This window comes from Lithobates pipiens, unplaced genomic scaffold (genome assembly GCF_037356315.1).
Source record: "Lithobates pipiens isolate NorthernLeopardFrog02 unplaced genomic scaffold, aLitPip1_a1.2 Scaffold_28, whole genome shotgun sequence".
NCBI lineage: Eukaryota > Metazoa > Chordata > Amphibia > Anura > Ranidae > Lithobates > Lithobates pipiens.
The window spans coordinates 7,266,363-7,278,523 of NW_027507789.1; the positions used below are offsets into that span (position 1 = coordinate 7,266,363).

A 12,161-nucleotide genomic window follows, 5' to 3' on the forward strand; every position below is an offset into this window, starting at 1 on the left:
TTTACATAAAAGCTGATCATTGTAAGCACCTCTCCCCCCCCGGTCAGTGGTTAATGGTTTGTCTCATCTCTGTAACCACTACATCTGCAGGACAGCCTATTCTTTTTCCTTTTAAAAGAAAGAAAGCCTAAAAAAGAAAAGAAATGCAGCAATCGCATCAAAGACTAGGTGAACTGCAATATAATAAGCGTTTGCTTTTGGGTTTAATGTAACTTAAACATGACTCTTAAAGAATTTCCAGAATTTTGTATGCATTACATTTTTTTTCTTGTCTCGTTTCAGTTGGTTACGCAAAGAACCGAGCCATTCAACAAAGCTCCGGGTGCTACTTGTGTTTTTTAGATTCGGTGAGTGCAATTTCTGCTGCCAAATTCTTTTCCTTTAGGTTTGGGTAGAGTGGAGAAGGATTAGAACCACTGTCTGGTTTTTACTACTATCTAGTTTGGACCACTGTTACTATATATAGATAGCTCCCGACTGTCCCGGATTGCGAGGGACTGTCCCGGATTGCGAGGGACTGTCCCGGATTTGGAACAAAGTCCCTTTGTCCCTCAGTTTGGTCTGATCTATATAGTTGTATATCAAATGCACTACTGATCTATCAAAAAGTATTTTACTTTGCTCAAACTTGCATTACATTTCTAAATTGCTCCCTTTGTACATTTCAAAAGCAAATATTTGTTTTGTGTTATTTTAATTTTTTTTATTTTTATTTTTTACATAACAAACATGTTATATTTACCACCTCCTGTGTAGTGATTTTGCACAGAGCTGCCCCGATCCCCCTCTTCTCGGGTCCCCCCCGCCGGTGTTCCTGTCCTCTCCCTCCTGCCGGGTGCCCCCACACCAAGCAGCTTGCTCTGGGGGCACCCATGCAGGCATGCTCCCGAGCTACAGTTCTGTGTGTCCATTGACATACACACACAGCCTGAGGGGCTTGGCCCTCGCCCCCTCCATCTCCTGATTGGCTCACTGGCTGTGATCGACAGATGTAATTTAGAAGTGTGAGTCCCTGGAAAGGCAAGGCTTTTGCAGACATTGCTGGATTGAGAGGGGGCTCAGGTAAATATTGGGGGGGGGGGGGGTTGTAGCCTTTATTTTTTAATGCAGAAAAGTGTATTTTTCCAAAAAGAAGTGTGCATGTAAGATCGCTGCACAAATGCACTGTGTTGCAACGACTGCCATTTTATTCTCTAGGGTGTTAGAAAAAAAAAAAAAAAATATACATATATATATATATATATATATATATATATATATATATATATATATATATATATATAAATAATGTTTGGGTGTTTGGGGGTTCTAAGTAATTTTCTAGCAAAAAAAAAAAAAAAAGATCTTTACTTGTAAACACCAAATCGCAGAAAGAGGCTCGGTCCTTAAGTGGTTAAGCTGCTGAAGATCCTCCTTCCTTCTACAGCACCTAAAGTGGTCTTCTTTCTAAGGCCCCTTTCACACGGGACGGATCAGTAATGATCAGCCCCATGATGATCCGCTTGCTCAGCGGGGATCGCTCCGTTGTCCCCGCTGAGCCGGCGGATAACAGGGCGGTCCCGACACACTGTGCAGGGACTGCCCTGTCAGCTCTACGCTCTCCTCTATGGGGGACCGTCTGTCCGTGTTCATCCGATCCGCTTTGCAGACGGATAGAAAAATAGGATTTTCCTCCGTCTGCAGAATCGGATATTTGCGGAGGCGGACAATAGCGGGTGTCTGTGGATGTTCATCCACTGACACCCGCTATCCCATAGGAATGCATGTATGTCCGTATTTCATCCACAAACGGATGGATGAAATACGGACATAATGTCCGCATGTGTGAAAGGGGCCTAAGGCCGCGTACACACGGGGGGACTGTCCGGCCAACTTAGTCAGCTGAACTGTGTTTCAGCGGACAATCCGCTCGTGTGTGGGCTTCAGCTGACTTTTTCAGCGGACAATCTGACGAACAAAGTCTTACGGAATTTCCGTAATTTTGTCCGTTCAAACTTGGTTTTGTCCATCCAAACTTGGTTTCAGCGGACAGTCCGCTCGTGTGTAGGCAAGTTGGACGGACTAAGTATGGCGCATGCTCAGAAAGGGTTTACACGGCCGAAGGTTGCATTGCAGTGTATTGGACGTCGTTTTTCTAGTCCCGTCGTACGTGCTGTACACGTCATCGCGCACACTTTCAGCGGACTGTCTGCTCATCGTGTGTGGTCAAGTCCGTTCATTCAAATTTTGAACGGACTGTCTGTCAGACTGTCTGACGAACCTAGTTGGGCGGACAATCCGTGTGTACGCGGCCTAACTCTCAGACCGGTCTTGCCTAGAAGCACACCTCCCAACATTTTAAGATGGGAATGAGGGACACCTACTAGCAAACATGTATATGCATAGGACACGCCTCCTGCCACACCCCCTTAAAGGGGAAATCATTTAAAAAAAGGTTAATTAAACCCACAAGTGCTTTTTTTTTTACCACTACTATTCCTTTATATTGGCTTTTAAAAATTAAATTGGATGGAAGGTTTAGCGCTGGAAAACACTTTTTGAAAGATTAAAAGTGCATTTTATATACAACTATATGGATCAGACCAAAATGAGGGACAAATGATGAGGGAAGAGGGACATTGTTATAAATCGGGGACAGTCCCTCAAAATCAGGGACAGTTGGGAGCTATCCTGGAAGACCTTTGTCTGCTGTTTGCTGGTGCGCATGCATGTTCCTTTTTGGTGTTTACCGGAGTACATGCATGTTCCTTTCTAGTGTTTGCTGGTGCGCATGCGTGTTCCTTTCTGGTGTTTGCTGGTGTGCATGCGTGTTCCTTTCTGGTGTTTGCTGGTGCGCATGTGTGTTCCTTTCTGGTGTTTGCTGGTGTGCATGCGTGTTCCTTTCTGGTGTTTGCTGGTGCGCATGCATGTTCCCCTCTGGTATTTGCTGGAGCACATGCATGTTCCTTTCTGTTTTTTGCTGGTGCGCATGCATTTTTCGTTCTGGTGTTTACCGGTGCGCATGCATGTTCCTTTCTTGTGTTTGCTGGTGCACATGCATGTTCCTTTCTGGTGTTTGCCGCTGTACATGCATGTTCCTTTCTGGTGTTTTCTGGTGCACATGCATGTTCCTTTCTGGTGTTTGCCGCTGCACATGCATGTTCCTTTCTGGTGTTTTCTGGTGCACATGCATGTTCCTTTCTGGTGTTTTCTGGTGCACATGCAGGTTCCTTTCTGGTGTTTGCCGGTGCGCATGCATGCTCCTTTCTGGTGTTTTCTGGTGCACATGCATGTTCCTTTCTGGTGTTTGCCGCTGCACATGCATGTTCCTTTCTGGTGTTTTCTGGTGCACATGCATGTTCCTTTCTGGTGTTTTCTGGTGCACATGCAGGTTCCTTTCTGGTGTTTGCTGGTGCACATGCATGTTCCTTAGAATCCTTCCTCTCCTTCATGACAGAAACAAGTATCAGACCCACTGGCCAGCAGACAGTCCAACAAACACATTAGTGATATGTCGCGGTGCCTCCGTGTCGCGCGTTTCCTGTCCCCGTGGGAAATGGGAGATGCAATGTTTTGCAGAGAAGTTGTCAAATACCTCAGAAGCCCTCTAGAAGTGACAGTTTAATCACAACCCCGACAGCCGCCCTGCTTGTTTGCATACATCTCCCCGCTGTTTAGACAGTTTCTAGTCTCTAACAGAGGCCTTTCTCTCCATACCGAGGTTTACAAAGGGGGTCAAGTGTGTGATGGGGGCTCCGGCCTCGTCCTGTGATACCCCCCGCAGAGCGAAGAATGGATAAATATGTGATTTTCTTCATGTCTGCCAGGAAGGATTCTGGAGCGTTCTCATTAAACAAAGCACAGCCCACCTTACTGTGACTAAGTAAAAACCGAAGTAGATCTTGGTAAGAGGGTGACGCGCTTCCCTAGATAAATCATTTTATCCATTAGCTTCCCTAATCATTTGGTGAGCCTGACCCAAGCTTTTATTGGGTCTTAACTAGTAGAACAACTTGCTGACCAGGCCTTTTCTGGAACTTTTTCATTTACAGGTTTCAAATATATATATATATATATATATATATATATATATATATATATATATATATATATATATATATATATATATATATATATATATATATATATATATATAATTTTTTTTATTTTTATTTTTTTTATTTAGCAGAGACCCTAGAGAATGAAATGGCAATTGTTGCAATATTTATTGTTTTAGTTTTATGTCACACTGTATTTGCACAGCGGTCTTGCAAACACAATTTTTATGGGATGAAATACACTTTAATGAATAAAAAAATGTTAGCCCAATTCTTTTTATATCATGTGAAAGATGATTTTATGCCGAGTAAATAGATACCAAACATGTCACGTTTTAAAAGTGCGCACACGTTTGGAATGGCGACAACCTACAATACTTAAAGCGGAACTCCACCTGATTTATACACAATAGCTCAGATTGATTAAACAGCTGTTCTAATTATAAAACGGAACATTATTTTTTTAAATTTTATTTTTATTTGAACTGTTTGTTTTTTCTTTTTCATTTCCCCACTTCCTTAATCTGGGGATTGCGGATATGGGCGGGGTTTTACGACTAGCTTGTCATTTCCTCGAACTGTACAGCCTTCTGGGATCTTTTCCCAGGAGTCTGTGCGGCGATTTCTTCTTGGATTAGTTTATCTCAGTTGGCGGGACTTCCCACGACGTCGCCCGTTGTGATGGGAATCTAAGCTGTTGACGGCGCTCCGATATTACCTACTGCGCATGCGCGGGATCGTAACTACAACGTCCGATGCATGCTGGGAGATCCACGGCAGAGAATGCCTGTGGGCTTCACATGCCCCCACAGGCAAGATGAAAGCGATGGGTCTCATTTTTTAAAAGATGTCTTTAACAGAGAAAAAGGAAAGTCAAATGAATAAAAAACAGAACATGTGAGTAACTTAATTAAACCAGAAATTGCTTTTAAGTGTCCCCAAAAAAAATAAAAAATCAATGGAGGCAGTGGAACCCCGCTTGAAAAGTCATCAGTTACAAAGGAGGACTTTTACTAGAATTAGGGAAGCACCGATACCATTTTTTTTTTACAATGAGTACTGATACTTTTTTTTTCTTTTTTTAAGTACCCGCCGATAGCGATTACCGATACATACCACAACTGTTTTGTTTTAACTTCAGCTGTCAGCATTGGTACAAAGCATTGAAAAGTTATTTACAAATGAAGTAAATAGATTTCTTTTTTTAATTTAGCGCTTTTTCAAGGTGAAATGTGTAAATATATGTTAATATATATGTGCAAAAATATTCACTAATAAAGCAAACAAAAAAAAGTTGTAATTGTTTTTCGTTTTAAAATAGTCGTGAACGCACCAAAAAAAAAAAAAAAAAGCAGGAAAATAATTAAATAGAGGAGAATAGGGAGTTAATTAAGGCTGATTAGAGTAAATTAAGGGTTATTAAGGGGTTATACAGAGGAACATCTGCAGATGAAGAAACAGAAAGATACAAAAAGAAACAATGTTTCTTTTTATTTTAGTGTTTCAGGACTGAGCAATGTTGGTAATAAACATTTCCGGCTGCTTTTTTTTAAAACATTTTTTATTTTTTTGACAGCTCCAATTACCGGACTTCTTTAACACAGAGGAGACCCGCTGACAGCTCAAAGAGCCAAGCCTGAAAGTATTGGTGCATTTGCACAAGTACCGATACATACATACATACACACACACACACGTGTGTGTGTGTGTGTGTGTGTATGTGTATATATATATATATATATATATAGTGGACAGTGTCCCTAGAGCAGAGATTAGTGTCAGTAGTTTATTTTTACAAATTATAATAATTTATTATTATTTTTTATTACTTATTATTATTTTGTTTTTTTTAGGCACCCCATTGACGTGCTTTGTTGAAATATCTGGGTCTGTTTAGACCCCTGATGTCTCACTTTTGAGACAGAGAAAGGAACTGAGGACAGAGGGGGGAATCTGCACAGGGTGTGCCCAGGCACACCTGACACCCCATGTGTGCACACCTATGCCCATGTCACTACGCACTGTTGACAGATGTAGGTGGGACACTGCTGAGCTCATCCCCTCTCCACCATTCCAGCGTACCTCACTTCCAGTGACAGAATGGGGTCCCACCGTGCATTTAGTGTGGATCCCATATGTGCGCTTGTTAACTTCTTCCTTCTTGTCCTCGTCCCATGTGGCTGGGCTTTGGTCCTCCGGGAACGTGGGTTCGATCCTGTTTGATACAGGAGGCCTGACCGCAGTGGAGGGATCCAGATCACCCACCCTATCGCTACCGAAGGACCCATCACCTACACCAGGTACCACACTTCATGGTGGTTTCTGGTTACCCACAGCTTTATGTAGTGGCTTTGCTTCATACCGCACATGTACTTTACTGGCCTTAATTCTGTGGCCAGTGGGAGTAGATATAGCCTCAGGCTTGGTGGTGAGTGGGACAAAAATAAAAAATACACAGCACCCTTCTGAGGAGGAGGAGGAATAATGCCCCATCATTGGTATTAGTGGGAGGAATAGTGCCCCATTGTTGGTATCAATGGCATTAATAGTGCCCCATCATTGGTGTCAGTGAGAAGAATAGTACCCCATCATTGGTATCAGTAGAAGTAATAGTGCCCATCATTGGTGTTAGTGCAAGGAATAGTGCCCCATCATTGGTCTCAATGGAAGTAATAGTGCCCTATTGTTGGTGTCAGTGGGAGGAATAGTGCCTTATATAAGTGGGAGGAACAGTGTTCCAAAGACTGGATAAAGACAAGCAAAGGGCCGCAGTTTGGAGACCGCTGCTTTATAGCAATATTTGAAACTTAAGTTCATATGTCTAGCCTTATGCCCCTGGCCTGTACCAATAAAATCTGTGTTTAAAGTATGTTAAATATGTGTAGTTTGAATTGCTCACTTGAGTCGGAGAGCTGTAAATACTTCAGATAATTGTTTGCCTTCTGCTGGCGGTGTGGCAGGTCGCATGTTGCATGTTTCCTGCTTGACGGCACAGTAAATCACTTTGTCAGAAGAGGGGCATAGGGCTGCCTGAAATAGCTGTAATGTAATGCTCAGGGCACACAGTATGCTGCTGGTACAGGGTGGTGGCGAGGAAATTAGTGCAAAGTGCACATACAAGGAAAGAGCAACAGCAATTAACCTCTTGCCAACCACAAGGGCATATGTGCAGCAGCAGGGAGGATGAGCCTTAACCCCCAAATGTTGTACATAGGAATCCATGGTGGCCAAGGTTTCTGTGCTGAGAGCATGCACTCAGCATGGTGACCGAGCTGTCACAGACCAGTCTCCGTTTGTAATCAAGAGCTGGTGGGACAGTTATATGATCATGTGACCACAGTGGATAATTCATCTGGATGTTCAACCCTTACACTGGTGGTCAGTGGGAAGAATGTTCCTTACATTGGTGATCAGTGAGAAATTTGTTCCTTACATTGGTGATCAGTGAGAAGAATGTTCCTTACATTGGTGATCAGTGGGAAGAATGTTCCTTACATTGGTGATCAGTGAGAAGAATGTTCCTTACATTGGTGATCGGTGAGAAGAATGTTCCTTATATTGGTGATCAGTGAGAAGAATGTTCCTTACATTGGTGATCAGTGAGAAGAATGTTCCTTACATTGGTGATCAGTGAGAAGAATGTTCCTTACATTGGTGATCAGTGAGAAGAATGTTCCTTACATTGGTGATCAGTGAGAAGAATCTTCCATACATTGGTGATCAGTGAGAAATTTGTTCCTTACATTGGTGATCAGTGAGAACAATGTTCCTTACATTGGTGATCAGTGAGAAGAATGTTCCTTACATTGGTGATTAGTGGGAAGAATGTTCCTTACATTGGTGATCAGTGGGAAGAATGTTCCTTACATTGGTGATCAGTGAGAAGAATGTTCCTTATATTGGTGATCAGTGAGAAGAATGTCCCTTACATTGGTGATCAGTGAGAAGAATGTTCCTTACATTGGTGATCAGTGGGAAGAATGTTCCTTACATTGGTGATCAGTGAGAAGAATGTTCCTTACATTGGTGATCAGTGAGAAGAATGTTCCTTATATTGGTGATCAGTGAGAAGAATGTTCCTTACATTGGTGATCAGTGGGAAGAATGTTCCTTACATTGGTGATCAGTGAGAAGAATGTTCCTTACATTGGTGATCAGTGAGAAGAATGTTCCTTACATTGGTGATCAGTGAGAAGAATGTTCCTTACATTGGTGATCAGTGAGAAGAATGTTCCTTACATTTGTGATCAGTGAGAAGAATGTTCCTTATATTGGTGATCAGTGAGAAGAATGTTCCTTACATTGGTGATCAGTGGGAAGAATGTTCCTTACATTGGTGATCAGTGAGAAGAATGTTCCTTACATTGGTGATCAGTGAGAAGAATGTTCCTTACATTGGTGATCAGTGAGAAGAATGTTCCTTACATTGGTGGTCAGTGGGAAGAATGTTCCTTACATTGGTGGTCAGTGGGAAGAATGTTCCTTACATTGGTGGTCAGTGGGAAGAATGTTCCTTACATTGGTGATCAGTGAGAAGAATGTTCCTTACATTGGTGGGCAGTGGGAAGAATGTTCCTTACATTGGTGATCAGTGAGAAGAATGTTCCTTACATTGGTGATCAGTGAGAAGAATGTTCCTTACATTGGTGATCAGTGAGAAGAATGTTCCTTACATTGGTGGGCAGTGGGAAGAATGTTCCTTACATTGGTGATCAGTGGGAAGAATGTTCCTTACATTGGTGATCAGTGGGAAGAATGTTCCTTACATTGGTGATCAGTGGGAAGAATGTTCCTTACATTGGTGATCAGTGAGAAGAATGTTCCTTACATTGGTGATCAGTGAGAAGAATGTTCCTTACATTGGTGATCAGTGAGAAGAATGTTCCTTACATTGGTGATCAGTGAGAAGAATGTTCCTTACATTGGTGATCAGTGGGAAGAATGTTCCTTACATTGGTGATCAGTGGGAAGAATGTTCCTTACATTGGTGATCAGTGAGAAGAATGTTCCTTACATTGGTGATCAGTGAGAAGAATGTCCCTTACATTGGTGATCAGTGAGAAGAATGTTCCTTACATTGGTGATCAGTGAGAAGAATGTTCCTTACATTGGTGATCAGTGAGAAGAATGTTCCTTACATTGGTGATCAGTGAGAAGAATGTTCCTTACATTGGTGATCAGTGGGAAGAATGTTCCTTACATTGGTGATCAGTGGGAAGAATGTTCCTTACATTGGTGATCAGTGAGAAGAATGTTCCTTACATTGGTGATCAGTGAGAAGAATGCTCCTTACATTGGTGATCAGTGGGAAGAATGTTCCTTACATTGGTGATCAGTGGGAAGAATGTTCCTTACATTGGTGATCAGTGGGAAGACTGCAACCTGTGCAGATAGCTAAAAAGGTAATTGGCTTCATGCCACTGGCTCTGCCATGTGGCATTGACCACAGCACAGAACCATGCCGGCACCATCTAATGGAAGGCCAATCAGCTGCAGCTCAAGGAACCCCTGGCATCCTCTGCAGGAACCCCCGGGTTTTATAGAACCTCGGTTGAGCATGGCTGGTCTTTAGTTTTTAAAATGCTCAGAAATGTCAGTATTTCAGAACCTGCAGATTTTCGGTTTCTGTAATTGTTTGGCAATATATCTTTAGTGGTTTAGGTGGAAGTTATAAACTCATATGCAATGCGTAAAGCATTTGTATAATTTCTGGATATATGGAAGGTACACCTTCATGTATTATTTTAAGCTTGCTATTTAAATTTGCGCCCCCCCCCCCCCCCCCCCCAGTCTGGCTAGCCCAGTGCATGCAGTTGGCAGGTGTAAAAGCGTTCCTTCTTGAAACGGCCCTGGCTTGCGATGTGTTCCCCCTCCTCTCTTATTATTCCACTGTGAAACACGACCGGCAAACTGAGACGAGTTACAAGCCAATCTCTGTACATGACATCCGTTCTCGGACTTATTAATTCTGACTTTGCCAGCATTATTCATCTGGAATGTGACTCTGGATTTGCTCTACTGGGAAAAGCATGACTTGTGACTACCTTGTTTTGTTTAGTTATTTAAAGGGGAACTCGAAAGGTTTTTGTGAGTAGAAAAGGAGCCCCTATCCAAGTATTAAGTTTGAATTCAGCTAAGAGTATTAAGGTTTCATTCTTACCCTTTCTTTGGAACCAATATACTACGTATCGAACAATAGTATCACACAAGAACAGACTGGGGACATCATTTTGACCACCTATCTTGCCTATTGGGGCTATGTGGACTGTATTTGCGTCAATCGATGAAGCTACACTTGCTCTAAATTAGGGGTCTCCAAACCTTTTAGTATGATGGCCAAATTATATAATTTACAAATATCTGTGGGCTGGAAAAGTCCCCATCAGAATTCCCCTCCTTACATCCAGCTCCCCAATAGATTTCCTGGTTTGTCAGGGTCCCTCATCAGAACACCCTTTTACATCAGAGCCCCCCTTACATCAGGATTACCATTCAAGTCCCCCTTTTTTTTGTCAGGGTCCTCATCAAAAGCTCCCCTTACATTAGGGTCCTCATTCAATTACCTTGTACATCAGGGCCCTATTAGATTTTCTTGTGCATCAAGGTCCACAATAGAGACCCCCTCATGTCAGGATCCTCATCAAAATCCTCCTTCATATCGGGGTCCTCATAAGATTTCTTTGACCATCAGGGTCCCTATCTGAGTTCCCTTTACATTATACTGCCCTTACATCTGGGTCCCTATTAGTCCTTGCTTCTGTCAAGGTACACATCAAAATCCCCCCCCCCCCCCCCCACATCAGGTTTCCCATATGAGTCCTTTTTACTTCAAGGTCCCAGTTAAAGACCCCATTTTGTCAGGTCCCCATCTGAGTACCCTTTACATTAGATTCCCCTTACATAAGGGTCCATATTAGAGTCCCTACTTTTATCAGGGTCCCAATTTCAGTCTACTTTACATCAGAATCCCCCTTACATCAGGGACCCCAATAGAGACCTTCTTTATACCAAGGTCCTCATTCATTTTCTGTGTACATCAGGGTCCCATCTGTGTTCCCTTTACTTAAGACTCGCCTTACATCAGGGCCCCAATCTGCTTTTGTCAAAGTCCACATCAAACTCCCCCCCCCCTCCCCCTTACATCAGGGTTCCCATCTGAGTCCCCTTTACATCACAATTTCCCCTTCGTCAGGGACCCTAATAGAGACCACCTTTTGTCAGGGTCCCCATCAAAATCCCTCCTTTATATCGGAAACCTCATTAGATTTCTTTTGTACATCGGGGTCCCCATCTGAGCTATCTTTACATCAGGGTCATTATTAGAGTCCTTGCTTTTGTCAAGGTCCACATCGAAATCTCCCCCCCCCCCCTCATGTCAGGGGCCCCCATCTGAGTCTGGGTGTGAGTTGGTGTAGGTTGTAGCGGAGACCATAGGCAGACTCAATCTGTGCACTTTGATACAACACTGACCCTAGCATCAGGCCAGATAAAATCTTTTAGCGGGCCATATATGTCCTGTAGGGCTCTAGTTTGGAAATCCCCAGTAGGAACACCAACGTCCACCAAGCAAAACCATCCACTGTTTCCCATTGTGGCCTCCAGGTTGCTTTTCCCTTTTTGAATTGGAAAAAGCCAAGGGGTGCAAGTGAGACGGCACCTTCTTTTCAATTGGCAAGGGTAGTGGGAGTGGAGCAATGTGCTTCTTTCTGTAAAGGCAGAAGTAGTCCATTGGACTTTTTGCAGTTTGTCATCTTGCTGGATTTTTTTCCCACTTTCCACCAGGTTATTAATGGTGGGTTAGGCTTTAAAATAACCATTTCTGCTTAATAGAAGTTGTGGTGTGGTGGTCGAGCGAAGCCTGAAAGCATGCGGTCCCAATGAAGCTAACTTGTGATCTCAGGGGGGGGTTCGGGGTGTCCAACAGAAAAAGAAAAGGGAGGGAGATGGGACATACTACATCAGAATTTCTCAACCTTTTCAACACAGAGGAACCCTTGAAAAAAACATTTTGGTCTCAGGGAACCTCTGTTAAAAATGGCTATATCTACAACTCGTGATACATTGGTGTAATGATCAATGGAAGAGTGCTCCTTACATCTATGGTCTTGGGGAAGAATGTCCCCC

The 12,161-nt window shown here is 42.9% G+C and overlaps 1 protein-coding gene across 1 annotated transcript in view; it reads left to right on the forward strand.

Moving 5' to 3' along the window:
* The window catches only part of QTGAL (queuosine-tRNA galactosyltransferase), a 349,168-nt gene that overhangs the window by 38,452 nt on the left and 298,555 nt on the right, over positions 1 to 12,161 (forward strand). The window contains exon 5 of the mRNA XM_077458633.1: positions 283 to 347. Coding sequence (XP_077314759.1) covers positions 283 to 347 — 65 coding nt within the window. The remainder of the gene's footprint in view (positions 1 to 282; positions 348 to 12,161) is intronic.